The sequence below is a fragment of the Penicilliopsis zonata genome, assembly GCF_001890105.1.
Source record: "Penicilliopsis zonata CBS 506.65 unplaced genomic scaffold ASPZOscaffold_15, whole genome shotgun sequence".
Taxonomy (NCBI): domain Eukaryota; kingdom Fungi; phylum Ascomycota; class Eurotiomycetes; order Eurotiales; family Aspergillaceae; genus Penicilliopsis; species Penicilliopsis zonata.
In genome coordinates this window covers 581008-603784 of record NW_019208924.1, presented here as the reverse complement: position 1 = coordinate 603784, position 22777 = coordinate 581008, and the positions used below count along the sequence as shown (strand labels likewise).

The following is a 22777-nucleotide window of genomic DNA, read 5'->3' as shown; positions in this document are numbered from 1 at the left end:
AGCAACAATATTACGCACTACAGCCGATCTGGTTTGATGACAGGGTCTTGGAAGGCTCCACTAAGATTGTGATGAAGACAAGCCGTCACTTCGACCAACTCCCATTGTTCCATTAACTAGCATTACTACATACTCCGGAGCAAGCCTGTAGATCCATCCGCCTTTCCCCTCCGTCCGTTGCCCGTGCCAGAGCCCCCCCACGCCGAAAGCCAGCCCGATGGTTAGAATAGGCAGAACCCAAAGTACAGAATACAGGAGAGTAAAGCCGGAAAGAATAAAAGAGGTATATCAGACGGGAAGAAGAAGGAGGAAAAAAAAGAGAAGGGGGGGAGAGAAGATGGCAACAGCAACAACAGGATATGCTCGCTGAATAGATGCAGGACATATACAATCCGTAAGCTTTTCTTTTTTTTTTAGAAGAAAAAAATGATATGGTGTCAGAAACTGTCGCAAAAGACAAATGATCTGTGCCTCCAATTGAAATTCATCGCCGTCACGACTCATGTTCCTTGAAAGCATTTTTGAAAAAATAGTTTCGTTGCGTTCGTGAACCATAACACCGCTAATCGACGAGGGGAAACGAGAAATCAAAGACAAGAAAATGGGGGGAGGGAAGAGGAATATAATGCGTAGTGTAACGCGGTAGAGTTGCTTAGGAGAGAGTAGGGTCATTTAGTTGCCAGCGGAAGCACCGTTGCTGCCCTGTTGTCCAGCAAAGCCTCCGCGGCCACGGTTGCCACCACGGAACTCTCCACGACCACGGCCACGGCCTCTGAAATCGCCGCGGGGTCCACGACCACGGGATCCATCGCCGCGGCCACGGCCCCGACCGCGCCCCCGTCCGCTGTTCTGTCTCTGGTGGTGGACGACTGGCTCGAAGCCGTCGGTGCCCTGCTTAGGGGAGGCTACGGGTTCCTCTGCCCAGGCACCAGTAGGCTGTGTAGCGGGCAAATCGCTCTTCAGGCCGGTTTCGATCTGAGCAGGAGTCGCTTGCAGACCGGTCTCGGTCTCAGCAGGGTCACGAGGCACTTCCACCCAGCCATCGGCATTCGCAGAGGGGGACGAAGCAGTGGGCTCCCATGCGGACTCGGCGAGCGGATTGGCAGCATCCGAGACAAGAGTTTGCGCGGGAGGAGCGGCCTCGGACTGGGTGGCGACAACGGCTCCAGCAGTCAAGGCGGAGTCCTGGAGTTCCGTCAGGCCAGCATTGGCCACGGTGCAGTCAGTGACCTGGGCCTGGGCTGCCTGCTCGCTGGCAGCAGTAGTGCCCTCAGTACCGCTCTCGGAAAGCTGCTTCACCTTGGCGACTAGAGTGAGATGGTTAGACTAGTTCAACTGCCACGGAGTCGTGTGCAAAGGGGGGTTGTAATCAATTTACAGGTAACTTCAAGCGTTTCCCCTTCCACGCTGACAACCTTCTCATCCGCTCCGTCGATCAGCTTCAACATGGAAGCAACAGCCTCCTGGGTACCGCCATAAACCTGGAACAAGACGCCCTCGAAAGCGCGGGTGTCGGTGGAGGTCTCATCACCGGAGCGTCTCACACTAGCCGCAGCGCAGAGGAACTTGCTCAGGGTGAGCAGTTGCTCGGTGAAGCGGTTCTTGCTGGTTTCCGCGGCTTCGGCCAACACCTTTTCGCGCAAGGCTTCAACCTCCTCCTTGTGCGCCTTGTCCAACGCGGTCTTCTGACTAGTCAGGCGCTCTTCGTAGTGCGCGGTGACTTGCTTGTAGTGTCCGATCTTCTCCTCGAGCTGAGCCACGGTGGCTTGAAGAGCAGGCTTCTTCAAGGCTTGAGCTCTCTGGTCGGCGTTAATCTTGTTCTCGGCAACCAACTCGTCTAGCGATCTGCCCGGGTTCTCAGCGATGATTGTGTCGACCTTGGCGGTAGCGTTCTATCAACAAAAGAAATCAGTTGGTTGGTTTATAAGGATGAGTAAGTAGGTGGTGATTGAGCGACGGCCGGAGACACGAACCAGTTTCTTAACGGCATTGCGCAAGTTTCTACCCAAAACATGACATTAGTATCTAGATCTATAAGAGCAGCTGTTTATGCTCTCAAGAGTTTGGACTCACTTCTGCAGTTCCTTCAGGTAGCTATGCTCAAAAGCGTCGTTGCCATTAGTCGCATATTCAGCCACAGCCGCAGCTGACGCAGTGGAATTGGCCGACGAAGCATTGCCAGCCTTGGACTTGTCCGATGCGGACTCGGGTTGTGTCTGAGGGGCAGCAGCCATGGTAGCAAAGCAGGTAGATAGGTTTGTGTGGTGGTTTGTGAGAAGTGTCGTAAGAGGTGGGTGTGCCGAGCCAGTCACTCAATCGATCACAGAAGACAGTAACTGTATAGTAAGGAGATTAAATAGAATAATACAGCTTCAGAACAACTGAGGATGGGGAACAAAGAAAGAAAATAGAAAAGAGAAGTGTGAGGAGGATTGATCTCTGAGAATGTGGTGATAGGTAAGGAAAAAGAAGATGATCCTAGACCCGTGGACTCAGCTAGAAGTTCCCCGAAAGTGGGTTGTCGATTAAGCTCAGTCGCGTGCGCTGAGGACAAATTGACTCACCAAACCGAATCTCAGTAGGAATAGATCGTCAGAGTTTCAAGTTATAGTCCTAGATTATGTAGCACTCCTAAGGTATTATAATTCCCATAATTATGTGTAGTCAATCTTCCTGGGGCCGCATTGCTACTAGATGGTGCTGTATAACTACGCAAAGCTCCCATAGCCACCAATCCAAACTTGATGATGACTAGATTTGTATCTGAAACCGACCGGGGTATCGTAAAGCAAATAAGACGAATGTGAGTATGCTCCAGACCCTGCAAATGAAAACAACAAATTGTACAACAGCCATTGCGCCGACTCCCTCCCTGACGATATGGTAAACACCCCATAACCTTTTACTTTCGATATATCAAGTGATGGGATTTAGCCCTTGAACTTGCGTAATGTCCTCTATTCCCGACGGTATTAGTGACGTATTAGTGTATGTGATTCTGGAGAGAGACCATTGCTCACCTCGGTGACCTTTTGAACAGAGCTGGCAGACACATTTTTCTCCCCGGATTTCCGCGAGCGGATCGATGCCTCGCGCATAAGCCTGGTAAAAAGATATATCCCATCAGTACTTTAGTCGATAGAGCGAGCAAGACGGTTGAGGTTTATGGATGAGTTGACTGACTCTTGCATGAAGAGCATGTAGTCGAGAAAAATCTAAGCCGACACGGGATAGAAGTCAGCCCAAATACTATCATGCTGATATAACAGTTGAGATCATAAGGGGTGAGTGTCTCAATCTCGGTCTTTCAGGTCTTTAAGCGTACCAGGATATCAGCGTTCTTGCTCACGCTCCGATTCGAGTGAGCCTTGACAATGCGTTTGACGGTACCACGAGGGTAAAGTTTCTGCTGGGCTGCCATGAGGTTGAAATTGAGGTAAGTCGAGCAAGAAAATAGACAGCAGCTCTAATGAGTGAAGAGTAATTGACTTGAAGGATGTATCTATCTAAAGGGAGCTGGAGCCTGGAGCGGCTAAAGATAGTCTGCATGTTTACATGTGGGGAAGCTTGGGATGGTTATCGATTTACGGTTGACGAGGAAGACCAACCATGCACTATCGTCTTCTGCTTTTGTATGCAACTAGCCCATGTATTATTCTTTAATTACCTAAATGTGTATATCCAATCTAATGTTGAAGTATTTACCGTCTCCAGAAGGTCAGCCCCCGGTGTTGCAGAAATTTCCACGCATAAAATGCCGCAACCGAGCCGGCGGACAATCTCCAGACAAGGAAAACCCATATAGCAAGGCGGAGACGATCGTAGTACCCTTTCAAGAGGATACCAACCGCATATGATTCTCCATCAGCGGCTTTCACGGAAGATCCGCGATATCGGCCTACCCCAAGCCCCTCGATACCAACGGCGTTCTGGTCATGACCGGACTCGGTCTCCGTCTTCACAGAGAGGGCTGCCAAGGCGTCATTCGGGCGAACGCCAGACTTGGCTTGCAGCGCGTTGCGCCTCCGCAGATGGTAGGTCATTATGCTTAGAATAAGATGCAGATCTGGCGGCGTGAAAGTTGGGTACGTCCACAGCTGGACGGCGGTGGAGGAGGGCAGCATGTCCAAAAAGTCGGTTAGGACACCCAGGGTCAAGCCCCAGAGAAGAAGAGAACTCCCTCGGTCACCCGGATCAGTAGGTTTTTTAGAACACCACGTCTTCCAGCGATGAATCAGAGAACGATTGTCTGATAAGCTCTCGTCCTCTGGCACGAACCCCGGGATGGAACTGCATTGTAAGCTTTCCGTCGGTGTGAGCCGGATAGCAGCGAAGCGCATGAGTCCAAGAGTAGAGCGGTAGACAAAACGCTTAGCGAACCCTCCCTGTTTCGCAAAACGGGCAGAGACATCGACGTGTTCGACCGTTCTCAGTGACGGCGAGAGAAGAGCTCTGAGTGATACCCAGTGAGTCGAGGCCACCTCCGTCGGCTGCAGTTTTAATGTGGGCGAGTCGCTTCGTGTCGTCAAGAAGACAAACGTGCTGAGGACCATCAACCTAATCGACGAGGAGGAGAATGATTAGCGGTTAGATAGACACAAACAGAAAGCGAGGTACGGAAATCGCTGAGTATCGCTTACGGCACACTCCCCCAGCTGGTTGTTACCACTCTCTCCGGTAGATTTCCTACACAGATGCAGTCGTCCGTCGTCAGATCCAGGCCGATCTCCTCTGAAGCTTCCCGGACAGCGGCGGCCTGGTCGTCTGCATCCTCAGGATCTCGCTTGCCTCCGGGCAAAGCAACATGGCCTGTCCACCGGTCTCCAACTCGAGAAGCGCGTTTGATAAACAAAACCTCGGGATCACCATTCTGGACCCATGGTTGCGAAAAAAAAGCGTCGAGCTGCTGCTGCACGGAGAGCGAACGATCGGGCAAGCGAGCACCGGCGGCACTACTACTGTCGGGCCAATGTTGGAATGTGGGCCGCACTCTCACAATCAGAGCCACCGAGGCTCGTTTCTTGCAATTCGGAGGATTAGGGACATGAGGATACGGATGCTGGTGCAGGTCTCCCAGGACCCTGTGCAGCGACGAAGACAGCGATATCGGCTCCGATCCTGGCTCTGGCTCCATCGAGGTATAAATCTTGTAGTGCAAAATGATAAAAGGTACCCAAAAAAAAATAAAAATCTAATAGCAGCTAATTGATTCGATCCGCTCAAGTGAAGTACCACAGTACCGCTTAAACAAGAACTTCCCTTCTACCCAGTCCTGAGGAAGGCAGTTATTGCTGTAGGGACAAATATATGCTGGCACACGACCTCAACTGCCCAAGTAATACTAATAAGCTAAGTAATCGCCTTATCGGGTCAGGTCACGGGCCTCGGCCAGGAAGACCCGCGGAGCAACATATCTCCGGGCTCCGGAAGACCCGCACGGGCGGAGCTGGCGGGAGCGCTTTTGATTGGACGCAGGGGTCTGCTGCTGCTACCGCACCTGAGCAACAGATTGAGCACGTGCAGGAGCTACAGACCTTACACTCATCATGATTGCTTGGATGCTCCTTGTATGTCTCCGCCGCTGGTTCTGAGCATTGGAGCATCCACATCCACCCCCCAAGGGAATGGAATGGGTTTTCTCTACGTCTTTTGCTTCTCCTGCTGTTTCCTTTCCTTTGAGAACAAGGTAGATGAGCTGAGCTTCGTCAATTCTGCGTTGCAATCGAGTTGTTCGCTCTCTTGAGCCCCTGTTGTCTGGTGTATCCGTAGCACCAAACTCCCCCCCCGGTCGGACCCACACGCTCGTGAGCGTAACCACCCATCATGCGTTTTGGAAAGACTCTTCGGAACTCGGTGTATCCTCCGTGGAGTGGGAAATACATCGACTACCATAAGTTGAAGGTGCTCTTGCGGGAGCAGGATGTGACAGGCGAAGATGCCAGTGACTCGGACGGGCTCTCGTGGACGGAGCAGGATGAGGAGGCGTTCGTGCAGGAGTTGATCAATGTTCAGTTGGACAAGGTCAATGCCTTCCAGGTGGAGATGTCACAGCGATTGAAGGAGCGGACATCGGCCTGTGAAGCGAAGCTGCGTCCGCTGGTGCCCAATCCGGAGCAGGAGGAGCCTGTGACGGAGGAAGAAAAGCGGAAGGCGATCGCGTCCGAGGTGCTGCAGGAGCTGGATGGGATTGCCAAAGAAGTCACAGAACTGGAGAAGTACAGCCGGATAAACTTCACTGGCTTCCTCAAGGCCGTGAAAAAGCATGATCGGAAGCGTGGGCCACGCTACCGCGTCAAGCCTCTGTTGCAGGTGCGATTGTCGCAGCTCCCTTTCAACACGGAGGACTACTCGCCCCTCGTCCACAGACTGTCGGTCATATATTCGTTTGCCCGGCAGGTTCTCAGCGAGGGTGTTCCCGAGTCTGAGGAAGTGACAGCTGAGTCTCGGTTCGGCCATGACGCCTACTCTTCGTACAAATTCTGGATCCACGCGGATAATATCCTAGAAGTGAAGACTCACATCCTTCGGCGGCTGCCCGCCCTCATTTACAACACACGGTATCCGAAGGATCCAGCCACAATGCCGGAAGATCCCGCCATCACCTCGATCTATTTTGACAACCCGCAGTTTGACCTGTACAATCAGAAGGTTGCCAGGGCACCCGGAGCCGGATCTCTGAGACTGCGATGGACAGGCCAGCTGCAAGACAAGCCGCCCATTTTCCTGGAGAAAAAAATCGCCACGGATGATGACCGAAGCCGGGTGGTCAAAGTGGAATTGAAGGAAAAGCATGTGAAGGAGTTTTTGCAGGGCGACTACAAACTAGACAAAATAGTCCACCGCATGCAGGACATGGGCGAGGTGGAGTCGGCGCACGCAGAGTCATTGAAAAATGATGTGGACGAGCTCCATTCGTTCATCAAGGAGTTCAACCTGCAGCCCATGCTTCGGGCCAACTACACGCGGACTGCCTTCCAGATCCCTGGCGATGATCGGATCCGCATTTCGCTTGATACCAACCTGGCGCTGATTCGGGAAGACTCGCTAGACCCAGAGCGTCCGTGCCGCGACGAATCCGAGTGGCATCGTGCTGAGATCGACAAGGCGGGGATGAAGTATCCTTTTAGTACCATCCGCACAGGCGAGATCGTCCGGTTCCCCCATGCTTTGCTGGAGATCAAGCTGAGGGGAAGCGCGCACAATGCCGAGTGGGTCAAGGATCTGATGGTCTCCCATCTCGTCAAGGAGGCGCCCCGTTTCTCGAAATTCCTGCACGGCATTGCCCAGCTCTTTGAAGACTATGTCAACAGCCTTCCTTTCTGGTTGAGCGAGTTGGACAATGACATCCGTCGCGATCCCGAGACTGCCTTCCACGAGGAGCGAGAGAGATTAGCACAGCGAGCAGAGGAAAACATGGCGGTAGGAAGCTTCATGGGCACGATGGGCAGCCCCTCGATCCGGCCCGCCATGGGCACCACCACTGCGATCTTTGCGGAGGCCGCCTCTCCATCGAGCACGAGAAGATATTCGCAGGCTGTGCAAGCGCGGCCTCAAGCTACCATCCCGGCGCCTCCTCCGCCCGGGGCCGATGATACCGCCGCAAGCTCGGAGGCCGAAGACAACGCTGCCCCCCCTTCCTCCCGCTTAAAGTCACTGTTCCCCTCGTTCATGCGTAACGGCCGTCGCGGCCACAGGGACTCGGTCGTCCTGCCGTCTGGCGTCCGGCATCCGGGAGTCTGGATCAAGGACGCGGGTCCTGTCCGGGTGGAAACCAAGGTGTGGCTTGCCAATCAACGAACCTTCATCAAGTGGCTGCACATCAGCATCTTACTCGCCTCGCTCTCCCTGGGCCTGTACAACGCTGCCGGTAAGCACAACGATATCGCCCGCGCTCTCGCGACCGTCTACACCTTCTTCGCCCTCTTTGCCGCCGCGTGGGGATGGTACATGTACGAAAAGCGGGCCAGGCTCATCCGGCAGCGCAGCGGCCGCGATCTGGATAACCTCGTCGGGCCTATTGTGGTCTGTATCGGCCTCGCGGTGGCTCTGGTGCTCAACTTCGCTTTCAAGGTATGCTCTCTCTCTCTCACACACCTTGCTATAGCTACCAACAGCTATCTTTCTAACATTATTATTTCTCCTTAGTATTCCCTTACCCTCAAGAAGATCCGGGACAGCCAGCCAGAGGAATTCCCTCCGGCCAATGTTACCTGGCAATTCACGAACCAGGCTAGTTTGTAAGAATGTGCGAGGAAGATGTTAGGATTGATGTATTCTAGAGATATGAAGGAACGTGTCGGGCTATGAAATTGATAAATGATTGCTAGCAAGTTTTACTAAGGTAATTCGTAAGCTTCCATCTGAAAATTATGCTCTTAAGAATTGAATCATCTCGACCCAACCTATATGTGCATATGTCAATCCCACTGAACCTGTATAAGTCCATCCCAATCCCCCGCAGCTGACAAATCTTCAATCCTCTTACTACTAATTAGTTGACTAGTTACTACTACTACACAAGGCGTCTCCTGATCGCTTCTGCCCAGTACATTCTCTTCAACACATACCACCATGACAGCCTTCGATATCCAAATCGTCTCGGATACAGTGTGCCCGGTAAGAAATCTCCCTCACTCTTCACTCTTATGCTGCAGCAGCAGCAGCAGCAGCAGCAGCAGCAGCAGCAGCAGCTAAAAAAAAAAAAAAAAGTGGTGTTACGTCGGCTTCCGCCGCCTGTCCCGCGCGATAACAACCCACCGAAGCCAGTATCCCACCGACACCTTCCGACTAACCTGGCGAGCATTCTACCTTAACCGCGAGTCACCGCCGTTCCCGGGCCAGGATAAACATGAGATGTATCGAGCGAAATTCGGGGCGGAGCGCACCGCAGCAATGGGGGCTCGGTTAGCTGTCGTCGGGGAAGGGGAGGGGATCAAGTTTCGCTTTGGGGGGAGAACGGGCCGGACAAGAGATTCACACCGGTTGATCTGGTGGGCGGGGGAGAAGCAAAAGATTGATTCATCATCTTCTACGACTGAGTCTAAGGCCGAGTCTAAGGCCGAGGAACCCTCCATCCAAACTCTTGTCGTCCAGAATCTGTTCCGCGCCTACTTTGAAGAAGAAAAGAATATCACAGATCGTTCCGTCCTGCTTGAGGCCGCCGTGGAAGCAGGCCTCCCCGCCGACGAGGTCGAGGCCCTCCTTGATTCCGACCGTGGTGGTGTCCAGGTCGACGCCGAGGCAGAACGCGCCCGCCAGCGCCTCGTCTCGGGCGTGCCCTATTTCACCGTCCAGGGCAGGTATGCCATTGAGGGAGCGAATGAGCCGGAGACCTTCCTCGAGGTGTTTGAACGCATCAAGAGCGAGGATGCTGCATAAGATACGTCTGTTACTTTAATCACTTAATACTTATAACTTATATAGTTATATGCTCAAACTGTCATAAAGTCTTCGAATTGACGACTTCTATTGAGTTGAATAACTACCTCATTGTGACATTCCATCTCCATCTCTCTACTCCAGGCAGGCAACCGCAGGCTTTGTAGACTTCCTAGACTCCCGTGCGCCGGACCATGCGAAACCATCGAGAGCGCCAGGAACGCGGTCAGGAAAAATTCGGATCGATCGACTCCCGCCATGCGATCGCGAACAAGAGTAAGCAGTAAGAATGTAAAGAACTGGAACAACCCCCATAGAAAAAAAAAAAAAAAAAAGAATATGGCCAACCAGAGCAGAAGCCACGAGGAAAGCAGAATAAAACAGTATCCCATAGTGTACAGCGAAGCAAAATCATCAAATGTCATAACGAGTTCATGAGGCAGAAGGATAAAGCCAAGAAAGGGGGAGGAAAAAAAAAAAGGACTGCAAGTGAAAGGCCGAGATGGAGATGAGTGAGAGCATAGAGAGGAAAATACATGCCCCGAAGAGGAGTTTGATTAGAGTGTAGGGTGGCCAACTAGATGCTAGTCTGACGCAACTGAAAATCAGGTATGTAGTCAAACCAGTCGATGTCGGGGTTGTAGCGGTAGGCCTTGAATTCGACACCGTAGGGTTTGGGCTCGAGCATGTACAGGACACCAAGGGGCACGTCCAGGTCGGCAACTTCGTCACGCTTAAGACCGCGGAAGTAGGCGAGCAGCACGCGAGCGACGGAGCGGTGGCTGACGAGCAGGACGTGGTCGGTCATGCGCTCCACCTCGATGATGACGGCGCGCAGTCTGTTGATGATGTCCAGGTAGCCCTCGCCACCGGGGCCAGGGTAGCGGTAGAAGAGCTTGTCCCTCTTGCGGTGGGCGTACTCTTCCGGGTACTGCTGACGAATCTCTTCATAGGTCATCCCTTCCATGGCGCCGGCGTGGAGCTCGTCAAGCATCTTCATTTGCTTGACGTCATAGTCCTCATCGTTGAAGTACTCGACAGTCTGCACGGAACGCTGCATCATCGACGACCAGACACAGAAGTTGCGGGGCCGGTTGTTGGAGATGTAGGGATTTGGGGGGGTGCTGTCACCAGGGCGGGGCGGGAAGTTCTGAAGCAACTCCTTCTGCCGCTGGTAGAGTTCCCATTGGTGGCGCTGGTGGTCGATGAAGCGTGAAAGTGCCTTGGCGTAGCGACGACCGTTTTCACTCAGATCGGAGTCGCCGCCGATGCGGCCGAGAGGGTTGTCGCGGCTCTCGCCGTGACGGGTGATCCAGATCTGGCGCGGGGAGAGATTGAAGTTGAGCAGGTAGTAGACGACCTGGGAGGAGATGAAGCCGTTGGTCTGGTGCGAGACGATCTTGCGTCCCACGTCGATCATCTGCACATAGGCCATGTTGTTCCTCTCCTCGTACTCGCCCAGGGGGACGTAGGACTTCTCATACAGCGCGACACGCTTCCGAAAATCCTCGAGCGCCTTGACGGGGTCCTGACCCTTGTAGTCGGGACCAGACAGCTTGAGCCGCATATTGGCTTCGAGCAGGGCCTGGTCCACACAGCTGCTCTCGAGGAACAAGATGCCGAGCTCGGGCCCCGCACGCGCACGGATGTGGTCGACAATTGCCTTGCGGCGTTCCATGGTGCTGTTTGTCGCATCGAGGATGCCCACACTTCCGCCGCACTCGAGAATGTAATCCAGTAGCTCGTCGAGGGTGTCGAGGGCAACCTGCTCGCGGAGCTTAACCGCGCGCTGGTTCTGCGGGTCAAAGAAGTTGGCCGACTGGTCCATGGGCTCCGGGGAGGCTTCGTGGATGGTCTCGCCGTTGAGGGTAGGGCCCGCATCGACGGAGGGAACCACGGTGGATTGGTGGTACGGGGAGACCGGCTGGTCAGCTGGATCAGGTTCCTGTCCGTTGACTAGGATCTTCGCGGTAGGCACGACGGGAGGGGGCAGAGGACTGGTCGCGTCGGGGGAGGGGCTGTTGCTTTTCATGGTCCCAAGACTGACGCTGAGTCTGCGAACGGAGTCGACAAGATCACTGTGAACCGAGGCGGCACTGGGACGCTTGTCGGACAGGGCGAGGTTTGCGGGTGACGGGGACTTGCCGGCGGCGATACGGCGACGCTCGCCGACATTAAAGATCTCGGTATCATGCTGCAGCCAGTTCAGATAGCGAGCTAGCTTCTTGGTAATGTAGCTCTTGCCGCGCGCGGGCAGGCCGACCATAACAATGACAAGCTTCGCGCCGACATCCCGCTGGGCAATCCGGCCGTCGGGTGAAACCTTGGATCTGGTCAGGCCGGGGATATCGAGGGTGGTGGCACGAATGCGACCGGGGGTGACAGGTTGAGAGCTGCCAGTGCTTTTAAAGTTAGCACAGACCGTCCAGTCCAGTCCAGTCAAGTCATAAAAAAAAAAAAAAAACGATTCCGGCTCAATGGAAGCTCGGGCAGACATACATTTGTGGAGAAGGCGGTGCGGTAGAAATCGGAGTGTCAGTCAGCGCAGACCCGACCCCCCTGTGGGCATCGGAATGCAGGCCATTGCCTAGCGCTCGTCCGACCACGGTTTTGGGAGCAGATGTTGGCATAAGAGTAGCCTCCTTCCCGACACTGTCGTGCTCGATGGGTTTCGTGGTCGTGGTCGTGGTCGCCGCCGCCGCAGCTTCGCGCTGAGCCTCTGGCAACGAGGCGTGCAGGATAGCCGACCGGGCAATCTCTGAGAGCTGAGCCTGGTGGGCCATGGCCAGTGGCTAGGCTGAGCCTGAAGCTGAGAGGTGGTGATTCTTCTTTCAAGAGGAGTTTGGGAATAATGGTGGTGAAGGATGCAGAGGGAAGCTGAGGCAGGAGCAGCAAGGAAGGAGAAGGAAAAAAATTATCGATAAAAAGAGGGTGAGGTGAAGCTTCCAACCTGGTCCAGCGGGAGGGCCCTAGATGAGTCAACACACCTTCACACTGGCCTTTCTGCGACTCTCACGTCTCTCACTTTCCTGGATCACCACCCAAGCAAGACAGTCTTGGAGGGTTTGTTGCTGTTGGGCAATCACAGCAGCCAGAGGGGGGATATGGACAGACTGGCTGGTCCCTGCAGTCCTTGGTGGTTTGAGGCGCCTGCTCCACGTGCAGGCAAGAGTGGTATGGAATGGCCGGCGACCTGAAGCTTATGATATCTTATCTTTCGGTAGGTTACGTACTCTGGCAAGGAGGAGCTGAGGATCAAGGGTACAAAGGGCTTGGATATTCAATGGCTGAGCTCATGAAGTCACTGTCCGCGGCCTCCGGTCGGTTCCACCTGGTGGATCGCCAACGTTAGTGATGTCAGGAGAAGAGCTACGGGGTAGTTAGCTACAGTTATCTACTCAGTTTTGTTACTAAAAAAAAAAAGAAGAGGGTTTAAATAGGTTGAGGAGTTATCTGTACCTACTAGTTACTGCCTACTGCTTACTCCTCTGCGAGTCGCTGCAGGGTCGATCCGGAAGCTTGGCGAGTCTGCAGTCGATATTGGCAGGGATGATATGATGATGTAGTAACAGCTACTTAGGTAGTTACATGGTGACTCAGTGGTACGATAAGGGAAATGTACCCCTAGTGGTACAGACGGAGTACCTGCTCCTACTACATACTTTGATGCGTATCTGTCTTGACTGCCTTGCGTCTCCGCCCCGTGCCCTTCATTCCCCTTGATACTGATCGGAGGGTTCCATGACACCTTCCGCTGCGTTGGGAATCCGCTGCAGGGTGGTATCAGCTTGGCGGCCTTGGCAGCTAGACACGTCTTTTTGATGAGTACGGAGTACGTACTCCGTAGGTCGGTCGTCGGTGTCGGTCTTCCGCCCTTTTGGTGTTTGTGAAGATCGCTGCGGAATCTTGGCGCTTGGCAGCCATGCAGGGATGAAATGAATGGGAGTGTTCTGTGGGAGCAAGACTGTCCTTTCATGTCTCTTCATGCCCTCCAGTAATACTCCGTACTATCCCCTCTCAGTCGGCCAGTTTCAAAGTGAGCCCGATGAGACAAGCATAAGCCGCGATGCTCAGAGCCGTCAGCACAACCACCGCGTTTCCGCTGGTCCGGAATCTGTGTCGATGGATGCCATCCTCCCCGATCTCCGAGAAGAACTGGCGGTTCCCCTGCTGCCGCCGGAAGAGGCCGATCATGAGGACCCCCGTGCCGTAGATGGCAAAGAGGGCGCCGATGCTGTAGAATTCCGCCGTAAAGATCTTGAGCACCACCAGGGCAAACGAAAACTGCGATAGAGCCGTCCGCACGTACGCGCCCTCGAACGTCCGCTGCGCCGCCCGCACCTCCACCATCTCCTCGTCCGTCAGGGCCACTGTTCGGGCGCGATGCATCCGTAGATGGTACCGGTCTGCCGCGCGTCGCTGTTCAGTCAGCCTGGTGTTTGTGTTACGCAGTGTACCTCCTTATCTGGGGGTAGAGTGAGAGGGAACAAGATGGTGACACGGTCATAGCAACAATTTGTCCTACCTCGAACATGATGCCTTTGCACAGCCAAGTTGTTTTCAAGATCACCAAGTTTTGTCGAGGCGGCTGAAATCTACTGTCCAGATTTCTAGAAAGCCGCGTCCGCCCGTCTGAGAAAGAAGTATAAAAATGCAGTCAGTATTCAACTATTAATGCTGCTGATCAGATTCATCGGCTGAGCACAGATGGTGATGTCTGGGTTTCACCGTCGAGCAAAGCGGAGGCAATACTCGATACGATTCTGTATTACGTTTAGTAAAAACACCCTCGTAAATTACTGGATACTGTCTACTCCGTATTTAACCCTTTGCGCCTAATTCCTATACTCCGCCAATTTTTATTTCTGCTTTATACTATACCTAGTTATACTACCTAGTTATACTACATAACTAACTAGTAAATATATACTATACATATCAGATAAGAAAAGTGGCCATAATATATGATAATAGTTGCTAATATGGGATGATTCTTAGTACTCACTCTACTACTTTAATACCATCACACCATCACCTCACCACTATTATCTTAGAAATAAGTGTCTACTATCAAACACTTAATTTAGTTTCTTATCTTATCGAAATTCTAACTATTTCAGCAAATACTCGGTCGAAACTCAGGCATAACTTATATTAACCAAATAACCGATCGAAATTACTCCGGAGGTCCTTCTCCGCACTCGGTCTCGGTTCCACCGGCCAAAGCTCTTCCAAGCATCACCACGAATCAACTGTTTGGTTTCTCGTATCGTGGCTGTTTCATTCGTCCCTGACCCGGTATCGTATCCGTATTGTCAGACCTTAGTACTAACTGCTTCCCCCACAGTTTCTCTCGTCTGTCTTTTGCCCGATATAGCGAGGCCTGACCCTGCTCCCTCCTTCTTTTTCTCCCACGGCATTTCCCTCCCAATATTATCGTTTCCATTGCTTTGAGTGCTTTGACTGATTCCCATTGTTTTATTTGGGGCTAGAGGATAGATCAGGTTGGCTGCTATGGGAAAGGTGTTCGACGCTGCCGAAGGTGAGGAGAGGAGCGTTTCAGATCGCCGAACGGTTGGATAGCACTGACGGGAAATAGTGGCACAGCACAACACGTCGGAGAGCTGCTGGGTGATTCTCTACGGCAAAGTATACGATGTAAGTTGTGAATGCTACCTAGGTATTTTCCCGCTGTATCACTGTATCAATTCTTATGTACTCTAGGTCACCGACTTTCTATCCAGTCATCCCGGCGGTGCCAAGATCATCCTCAAGCTGTCGGGCAAAGATGCAACGGAAGAATACGACCCTATCCACCCCCCGGGGGTATTGGAGGAAAACCTGAGGCCTGAGGCGTTGCTGGGTACTGTAGACGAGAATACTCTGCCCAAGGTGGAGGAGACGCCCGCCGCTGCGGAGGAGGAGCAGAAAGAAGGCCCGCCGCCGATGGAGTGGCTGCTGAATCTAGACGAGATCGAGGAGGTGGCGACCAAACAGGTCAGCCGCAAGGCGTGGGCATACTACTACTCTGCCGCCGACGATAAGCAATCGAAACGGTTCAACACGGAGGTGTACCGCTCCATCCTGCTGCGGCCACGGGTGTTTGTCGACTGCACGAAGTGCGACCTCACGACGACGCTGCTGGGCCACCAATTAGGTATGCCAATCTACGTGTCGCCCGCAGCGATGGCGCGGCTGGGCAACCCGGCGGGTGAGGCGGGCATCGCCGAGGCATGCCGCAGCTTTGGTGCGATGCAGCTCATCTCCAACAGTGCGTCGATGACCCCGGAGCAGATCGTCGCAGACGCCGCCCCGGACCAGATCTTCGGCTGGCAGATCTACGTCCAGTCGGACCGGGCCAAGAGCGTCGCCATGCTGGCCCGCATCAACAAGCTGCCCGCGATCAAATTCGTCGTGCTGACCCTCGACGCACCGGTCCCCGGGAAACGCGAGGACGACGAGCGCGCCGGCCAGGTCGGCCCCCCGCCGCCCCCGCGCGGCAGCCTCAAGACCACCGACGAATTGAAGGACGGCACCCCGGACGTCAGTAAAGGCGGCGGTGTCGGCCTACAGCTCTTCGCGGGGACGGACCCTTCCTTGACCTGGCACGAGACGCTTCCCTGGCTGGCACAACATACCAACCTGCCCATCATCCTCAAGGGCCTGCAGACCCATGAAGACGCCTACCTTGCTTCCCTGCACGGCCCGCAGGTCAAGGGCATCATCCTCTCCAATCACGGCGGACGCGCTCTCGACACCGCCCCGCCCGCCATCCACACCTTGCTTGAGATCCGCAAGTATTGCCCTCAGGTCTTCGACAAGCTCGAGGTCTGGGTCGACGGGGGGGTCCGCCGCGGCACAGATGTCGTCAAGGCTCTTGCCCTCGGCGCTAGAGCCGTGGGTATCGGCCGCCCGGCTCTCTGGGGGTTGGCCGCCGGTGGGGTGGAAGGTGTTAAAAGGACATTACAAAGTATTCCCTCTCTCTCTCTCTCTCTCTCTCTCTCTCTCTCTATCTCCCCCCACTCTATGAAAGCTTACAAGTTCAGTTCTCTCCGATGAAACCAAGACATGCATGCGCCTCCTCGGCGTGGAACGAGTAGACCAACTGGGCCCGCAATATGTATTTCCTCCTCGGCAAACTATCTGGTGCTGTCCCTTTTTATACACCCGTTTGCTAACTGTAGCAGGTCAATGCCCGTGTGGTCGAGCAGCAAATCTACGATGGTCCGAGTGGATTGGAAGACTTACGCAAAGCCTTCAAGGCGAAACTGTAAATTGGTACATATTTAAGCAGTTTATATGACAGGCACACTATTTGCATCTCATTACTCTAAATCGTACGCTCGTATCGTATGAGGTGTATCCTGCTCGATCTGTTTATATCATTGAGACTGCTTTACCTCCGATTGATACCTAGTTGCCATACATACAAGTAAATTAGGTAGTTTGAATTAACGCCGGCAAATCTCCCCATCAAGCACAAACCGGCAGAGTGGCTACCTGCAAAGCAGACTTTTCAGAGCTACCAAAGATCACCGCCAACTTTGCTCGTTGCGCTTCCTTGGCGCTCTTCCACGCTGCAGTGTGACCCTCGACCGGTGCCAGTCCGAGGCTCTCTCGATCGCTGTTGATCCAGCCCAGTATGTCCTTCACGTAGGACTCCTCTACGTTCTTCAACGAATGAAACCCTCGCCCGCAGCCCTTTTGTCTCAATTTCTCCCTGTATTCTTCTTTCATACTCTCGCGCGGAGGCAGTTTCGCAACGCCAGCGAAGACTGCCGTCACCACGATTGCCTGGAACTCGAACAGGGTAAACGTGGCCGTGTAGTACGGGATCCCAACAAATACCAACGTCGGATCGGGAATGTAGAAGATGTCTTTGTACAGGTTGTGCACTTGGCTACCATCGGTAACGAGAACGGTATCACTTGCATCTGCAGGCCGGGTCCCGTCCTCGTGGAAGTCTCGAAGGAAGGGGAGGGTGATGTGGTAGCCGGTGCAGATGAATACCTGGTCAACCCCACAGAGCGTTTCTCCAGACTTGAGATGGATCTTGATCGGCAACGGGCCATTGTCGGCCAAGGGGGTTTCTGCTTCTGGTAGGATCTCAAAGGATGCGATCTCACCGATCCTCAATCCATTCTCGGGAAGTAGATTGGAAGGCAAGTCAAACTCGCCACTCCGGGTGCTTTGGTAGATATCTTGGGCAACGGGGCCGAGTTCTCGTGCAATGTCTGAGGACGAGACGCCTCCGCCGATGAGAAGCACATTCTAGCGTGGAGTGGTCAGTTCCTTATTTTTGATCGGGAGCATTGTTGAAAGTTTTCAAGAGCAGCACAAACCTTTCCGTCAAGATTCTCTGGTTTTCTGTATCCCTTTGAATGGAGAATTTGCGACGGCCATCTCGCCTTCGCCTCGGACAGGCCTGGGATATCTGGAATCCGAGGGGCATGATAATGGCCAGAACCCACAACAACTGCATCAAAGGCCTGTACGAAGTTAGAAGGAACAGCATATCGCACACCACCAGTATATGGTAAAACTCACGGAAGTGGCTTCTTTCTCTTCCAATTTGCCGGTCTGAGGATCTTCATGCAATGTGGACCAAGTCACTTCCCACCCTGAAGTATTCTTCTGTATTCTGCTCACGCAAGCGCCATATATTGTCACTTGTTCAACACCTGTCTTTCTTGATGTGTCTTGGATATACTCCTTCATGATTTTGTGGCTCACAAAGTCTGGAGTTCCTTCTGGCCACGCGTTGAGCTTAACGCGCATAAGCGGCGTAGATACGTTGTTAGAGAGGCCCTCATAGCATGGTCTGTCACTCGATTAGATCAGAAACTGGATACTTTGATTTGATTTCCTTCGATCAATGGGCTCACTCACCCTGGGGGTGCATGCTCAAGGGTTTTCCTCTCCTCCTTCCGGGGATCATCTCCCAATCGATCTGCTTCGGACGGCTTGATTGAAGGATACAAAGGCTCGATTGGCTTCCGCTCATCGAACAGCCTGTAACAGAAAATTAGGTCGTTTCTCATCACAAGCCCTTTTCTCACAATTACATACCATACTCCCCCGGCAGCCTTGTTTCGCTCAAACACCGTCACCTCCAGTCCAGCTGCTAGTAGATGTGCTGCCGAAACAACCCCGCTGATCCCAGCGCCGATGACAGCTACACTTTTGACTAAGCTTTCACCCATGGTTTACCCTGTTTCTTGTTCAGTTGGGGTGAGACTTTGGCTTGTTGTTGCTGCATCCAGTACTCAAGTTCTTAGCTACCGTACTTGAAGTATTGGGCAGTCCATGAGCCTGAAGCAATTACTTGAAGTGGCACTATTTCCACTATTATAACACAACACAGCATTGATAAGGTCATTCCGATGCCTAGAGGATGATGTTATCATCATGAGAGAAGGCGTGCTGGAGGGGACCGGGTATAGGTGATAGAGAGATGATAGTGAAACTAGTAGGCGAGACCCATAGTCGTTTTATGACGAAAGAAGAGGGGTATTGATGCCAGTCACTCCTTCAATTCCAATGGCCAGCATCATGTCGCTATCGTGTCTCCAAATTGTGGTATCGGACACACCGTCTAGACAGGGCATGTCGAATAGAGACAGTACTGGAAGGCGAGCTCTCAGCATTGTTGGGCTCCACACAAGTGTATAAGCAAATTCTATGAGGGGTAAAAGGCTCATTCAGACTGCATTCATGAAAGAGATACCATCAATCAATTGGTACGTGGCATGTCGAGGCGTGAAGGCGCAACAATGGCTGACGATGATGTGATCGACCCCTCATGGTGAAAATTTGATGAGATTGCAAAAGACTTTTGATAGCATCGTACCATCTAGAAGGAAGTAATCAGGAAATGATGTACAAGCCTTGTACACAAAATATATCACTTCCCCGGAGGAACACGAGGTAAGATCCCCTCTGGATAGACAGCACAACAGCAGATGTCAGTATTGTCGACCATGTTCCTGGGTAAATTTTACATTGTATGTTTTCACGAATCTGTGAGAGGCTTTGATTGTATTTGGATTCATATGCTCTCATCTTCATCGGGGCTTTTTGTACGGAGCTGCTTGTTCTGTGTCGAAGACTGCAATTGTAAGCAAAACCAATTTCCTACCTAGATTTTGAGGACCTAGGACGAGACCAAGTCGAGAAACAAAAGATCAACATACAAGCGTGAGAAACCAGCGTGTAGGTTATTTGCATATTTTTTTTTGAGTGTTGAATAACTTGATGAGTGGGTAGAAGACGCGGTTCAGTGCAGGAAGAAGAACTGTTTTCTCCTCGGCTTGGGTGTCATTTCACAATCAGAAAGCCTCTAAAGAGCATCAATGTAAGGATATCTTAGGTAGTACTTCCCAAGCCGTTGGGGACTCCAACTTCGTTGTGGCTTGCATGTCTTGGCTGGTTGGTCTTTAAGATGATCGATTCAAGAACCGGGCTCAAGTGGAATCGAACACGAGTGTACAGCGAATAGAAGATCAAATGCCTGACAACTACCATGTGCAGGAAGCAAAACAACAAGATTTTAGTCAACAGAGACGCCGAGGAAACTTGTCGATGAGTGCTGTGGCTCAACAACCCATTCCAGAGCCAAAGAAGGAAGGGAGGTCGACTCGACTATCGATCGAGGACTGCAGTGCCTGCCTTGAAAAGCTGGCCTGACAGGCACAAAAAAGCAAACCAGGCAATCAGCACAAAAACGCCCTCGCTTGTCTTTCGCACAGTTGGTAAAGGTATTTTCTCTGTTTATTTATTTTCTTCTTCTCTTTCCCTCGCCCTGGAGGTTGGGTGGCCTCTAAGTGCACTCTCACGCCTCTTTGTGTCATGGAGTAGTAGCTCTAGAGAGTTATTGTTATCCTTTGATCATCATCCCTCTTTTGTGTTCTTGTTTTACTTTCTCAGTGATTTTTCGTCGACCCATAGAAACGAAAACGGCGTCTATTCGACATCTTCGGGTTGTTCAGGGATCATCTCGAGGTGCTGGAAGGAAAGACGGCTCGGGAGGGAATTTCTTCTAGATCTCACGGTATGTGTAGGCGTTCTAATCTTCTGGTAGAGAAAAGTCAGTTATCTAACGTGGGAACGATAAAGGTAGATGATCCCGCAGACCTGGCTGTCCTTTGCCGTCAATCTGAGTCGTTCCTCTTCACACAAGGCCTTGATGCAGTCGACGTTGTGCTGCTTTCCTTCCCAAATCGCGCATTTGACAAAATTCTCTTCATGCTCCGAGATATTGGCCTTGGGTCCATGTCTGATGAGTGCTCGAATGACTTCTGGGGTGCTTTTGCTACATGCCATTATGATAAACCCGTTAAACATGAACGGTGGCCTCTGCAGAATCTCCTTTAGCCCCAATTCCATCAAAGCCTGGACAACAAACGGCTGGCCCAGCTGGATTGCTTTGGAGAGCTCCAGTCGGCCGTCTTTTGGGATGTCGACGTTTCTGAAGAGGGCTTTCATGACAGCGAGACTGCGATCGTTCCCGGCGAGCTCCACGGCACTCATCCCCGTGATAGCAACGGCGTTGCGGTCGACTCCGGCATCTATCAGTCCGTGCACTTGATCGATGTTGCCATGCATGCACGCGGTTTGAAGGTCGAGGACCTTGGTCATCTGTTCTCCACCTAAGTGCTCTGCATGGTATGTTATGGTGTTGCGCACCTCAATGCCAGCTGCGATCTCGGGGACTCGTGGTGGTAAGTGGACTTTTTTAACCGCTTGCTGGGCGGTATACTGAGCGTTATTCAGATTAACTGGGACTCTCGCTCCTTCCTGCACTCGAGACGTAATCAATGTTTTGCCCGACTCAAAACGAGACACAGAAGTAGGACCACGGCAGGTATTTCTCGAACTCGAACTAGCAACTGATGAGCCGTCCGTCTTTGATGCCTTCTGTGAAGAAGTGTCCATCCTCGTTGAGCCCTAGGTATTTCTATCAGCCGACTTTATCATAGAACATACCAGTCTGACTGCTGCCAAACAGGTCAATCTGCCACTCCCATATCGCACTGGTGACAAGAATACAGGATCAAGCGTATTGGCATTGTACCATCCCTTCCAGAGCACATGGGTGGAGAGCGGATGAATGAGCTTCTCGACCTCCAAACCGCATCTTCATTCATGGCAGCTTCGATCGATTCCACGAACTGGTAGATAGAAAACCATAAGAAAGTGAAACCGACTAACCTTAGTCATCTGATCCATTATCACTAATTTACCTAAGATTCTGCTTGTCGACGCGTTTGTAGCTCCGTAAAGACGCACAGATCGCGTCGAGCTGGTCAAGCAGCAGGCGAGGAAGCTGTCTGTAGAGAGAGGGGACAACAGTAGCCGACAATCTCAAGGAATGCTAAAAGCTCCACGGCGGTAAAAGTAAGATCTTGTGTTCCCAGAGAGCTCCTTGGACAGTAGTTTGTCTGAGAAGGAGGGAGTCTTTAGGAGAGAATATCCAAGGACAGGAGAAGCCTAACACTTGCAATTTGTATTTAGGAAGGTGATATTATTCACTAGCCTATAAGTAAGAGAAAGTTGTGTTGTTAGGCTATATCTATATAGATTATTATTGTCATCGACAAAAGGCAGAAGAGGGTGTGAGTCGTAGCATATTCTAGAGTTGATATACAGGACTTTCTGGAATAGCTGGAAATCTAGACTTTTATTAATATATACTTTGTTTAAAAAGTAACAGTTTAGAATAAGAAACATAAGCTAGGTATCTATGTGAAGCTAGAAAAAGATGAAAGACTTACTATTATAATTATCACCATGTCTCATGTGGAGAGTGTTTGGCCAGTATAGTAGTTGTTGAGAGCATCCATATGAGAATAGAGGAACTACTTGGTTGTATACGACGAGATGCTGTTTGATTTTCGAGGATGCCGTAATTTATCGATCGATTCACCTTATATGAAGCCTCTCAGACAATTCAAATAGAAAGAATACCCGTCTGCTCCATCTCGATGGTGCCCAAAGCCCGAGGGACATCGTGGTCACGTGATACCGACTGAGCTGCCCAGAGATGCGCGAAGCAGGATGGCGATTTGACGCCCAGTCGAGGAACAGCGAGGTCAGAGTCCTCCAAGACCGACCGTTGAGCTTCGAGTGTCAATTCTACAGACCATGTGAGCAGCAATAGCAGATTGAACCCTCCATTCTCGACTCTCAGAATGAGTGAGTGCTTCGCAACTTGCCAGGGAGGAATGAAATCGCAACTTGTACCCTGGACTCGAACTACTGCCAGGATGACCAGCTTTGCTCTAATGTCGCAAACAGTGGACTGCCGATAACTTCTCTGCAATTAAAGATGTTGTGATGGGAAAACGCTTGTTTGGGGAATTTTTTGGACGACTCCTCTTTGTCACAGACCTCGAACAAC

General features: G+C 52.1%; 10 protein-coding genes across 10 annotated transcripts; 3 read left to right on the top strand and 7 right to left on the bottom strand.

Moving 5' to 3' along the window:
* Window positions 1–717: 717 nt before the first annotated feature.
* Window positions 718–2009, bottom strand: ASPZODRAFT_32527 (hypothetical protein; the record flags this gene model as incomplete). The annotated part of the gene is made up of 3 exons (XM_022728241.1): window positions 718–1307; window positions 1379–1892; window positions 1974–2009. Coding segments are annotated over 3 exons (1140 nt in total), but the record flags the coding sequence as incomplete, so codon positions are not given.
* A 614-nt stretch (window positions 2010–2623) lies between these two features.
* Window positions 2624–3424, bottom strand: ASPZODRAFT_135643 (hypothetical protein; the record flags this gene model as incomplete). Its single annotated transcript, XM_022723857.1, has 4 exons — window positions 2624–2957; window positions 3021–3102; window positions 3184–3215; window positions 3326–3424. The coding sequence occupies 4 exons, from the start codon at window positions 3419–3421 to the stop codon at window positions 2931–2933; spliced, it is 237 nt and encodes a 78-aa protein (XP_022578670.1). The 3' UTR covers window positions 2624–2930.
* Window positions 3425–3616: 192 nt separating this feature from the next.
* On the bottom strand, window positions 3617–5506 carry ASPZODRAFT_135641 (hypothetical protein). The gene is made up of 2 exons (XM_022723856.1): window positions 4641–5506; window positions 3617–4557 (listed from the first exon to the last, which is right to left on the bottom strand). The coding sequence occupies exons 1-2, from the start codon at window positions 5132–5134 to the stop codon at window positions 3702–3704; spliced, it is 1350 nt and encodes a 449-aa protein (XP_022578669.1). The 5' UTR covers window positions 5135–5506; the 3' UTR covers window positions 3617–3701.
* Window positions 5507–5823: 317 nt separating this feature from the next.
* On the top strand, window positions 5824–9378 carry ASPZODRAFT_72849 (hypothetical protein; the record flags this gene model as incomplete). The annotated part of the gene is made up of 4 exons (XM_022729869.1): window positions 5824–8019; window positions 8504–8523; window positions 8547–8616; window positions 8710–9378. 4 exons carry the CDS (start codon window positions 5824–5826, stop codon window positions 9376–9378), a joined length of 2955 nt encoding a protein of 984 aa, XP_022578668.1.
* Window positions 9379–9874: 496 nt separating this feature from the next.
* Window positions 9875–12099, bottom strand: ASPZODRAFT_842067 (hypothetical protein). The gene is made up of 2 exons (XM_022730259.1): window positions 11878–12099; window positions 9875–11780 (listed from the first exon to the last, which is right to left on the bottom strand). Exons 1-2 carry the CDS (start codon window positions 12006–12008, stop codon window positions 9956–9958), a joined length of 1956 nt encoding a protein of 651 aa, XP_022578667.1. The 5' UTR covers window positions 12009–12099; the 3' UTR covers window positions 9875–9955.
* A 157-nt stretch (window positions 12100–12256) lies between these two features.
* On the top strand, window positions 12257–12803 carry ASPZODRAFT_841597 (hypothetical protein). Its single transcript, XM_022730258.1, has 2 exons — window positions 12257–12598; window positions 12680–12803. Exons 1-2 carry the CDS (start codon window positions 12352–12354, stop codon window positions 12760–12762), a joined length of 330 nt encoding a protein of 109 aa, XP_022578666.1. The 5' UTR covers window positions 12257–12351; the 3' UTR covers window positions 12763–12803.
* Window positions 12804–13395: 592 nt separating this feature from the next.
* Window positions 13396–13912, bottom strand: ASPZODRAFT_18920 (hypothetical protein; the record flags this gene model as incomplete). Its single annotated transcript, XM_022727308.1, has 2 exons — window positions 13396–13797; window positions 13904–13912. The coding sequence occupies 2 exons, from the start codon at window positions 13910–13912 to the stop codon at window positions 13396–13398; spliced, it is 411 nt and encodes a 136-aa protein (XP_022578665.1).
* Window positions 13913–14526: 614 nt separating this feature from the next.
* Window positions 14527–16686, top strand: ASPZODRAFT_135638 (hypothetical protein). Its single transcript, XM_022723855.1, has 5 exons — window positions 14527–14920; window positions 14978–15036; window positions 15103–16348; window positions 16425–16498; window positions 16566–16686. The coding sequence occupies exons 1-5, from the start codon at window positions 14893–14895 to the stop codon at window positions 16650–16652; spliced, it is 1494 nt and encodes a 497-aa protein (XP_022578664.1). The 5' UTR covers window positions 14527–14892; the 3' UTR covers window positions 16653–16686.
* A 165-nt stretch (window positions 16687–16851) lies between these two features.
* On the bottom strand, window positions 16852–18581 carry ASPZODRAFT_145266 (hypothetical protein; the record flags this gene model as incomplete). Its single annotated transcript, XM_022725088.1, has 5 exons — window positions 16852–17649; window positions 17721–17867; window positions 17926–18199; window positions 18268–18390; window positions 18448–18581. The coding sequence occupies 5 exons, from the start codon at window positions 18579–18581 to the stop codon at window positions 16852–16854; spliced, it is 1476 nt and encodes a 491-aa protein (XP_022578663.1).
* A 1727-nt stretch (window positions 18582–20308) lies between these two features.
* Window positions 20309–21583, bottom strand: ASPZODRAFT_135635 (hypothetical protein). The gene is made up of 3 exons (XM_022723854.1): window positions 21386–21583; window positions 20494–21328; window positions 20309–20428 (listed from the first exon to the last, which is right to left on the bottom strand). The coding sequence occupies exons 2-3, from the start codon at window positions 21310–21312 to the stop codon at window positions 20417–20419; spliced, it is 831 nt and encodes a 276-aa protein (XP_022578662.1). The 5' UTR covers window positions 21313–21328; window positions 21386–21583; the 3' UTR covers window positions 20309–20416.
* Window positions 21584–22777: the final 1194 nt, after the last annotated feature.

Coding starts and splice junctions, on each gene's coding strand:
- ASPZODRAFT_135641 (XM_022723856.1), bottom strand. CDS start 5,134: ATGGAGCCAGAGCCAGGATCGGAGCCGATATCGCTGTCTTCGTCGCTG. Junction 4,558..4,640: donor ACCAGCTGGGGGAGTGTGCC/GTAAGCGATACT, acceptor CTCGTCGATTAG/GTTGATGGTCCTCAGCACGT.
- ASPZODRAFT_842067 (XM_022730259.1), bottom strand. CDS start 12,008: ATGCCAACATCTGCTCCCAAAACCGTGGTCGGACGAGCGCTAGGCAAT. Junction 11,781..11,877: donor GCACCGCCTTCTCCACAAAT/GTATGTCTGCCC, acceptor TAACTTTAAAAG/CACTGGCAGCTCTCAACCTG.
- ASPZODRAFT_841597 (XM_022730258.1), top strand. CDS start 12,352: ATGAGTCAACACACCTTCACACTGGCCTTTCTGCGACTCTCACGTCTC. Junction 12,599..12,679: donor TTATGATATCTTATCTTTCG/GTAGGTTACGTA, acceptor GAGCTCATGAAG/TCACTGTCCGCGGCCTCCGG.
- ASPZODRAFT_135638 (XM_022723855.1), top strand. CDS start 14,893: ATGGGAAAGGTGTTCGACGCTGCCGAAG. Junction 14,921..14,977: donor GGTGTTCGACGCTGCCGAAG/GTGAGGAGAGGA, acceptor GACGGGAAATAG/TGGCACAGCACAACACGTCG. Junction 16,499..16,565: donor ACCAACTGGGCCCGCAATAT/GTATTTCCTCCT, acceptor TAACTGTAGCAG/GTCAATGCCCGTGTGGTCGA.
- ASPZODRAFT_135635 (XM_022723854.1), bottom strand. CDS start 21,312: ATGGACACTTCTTCACAGAAGGCATCAAAGACGGACGGCTCATCAGTT.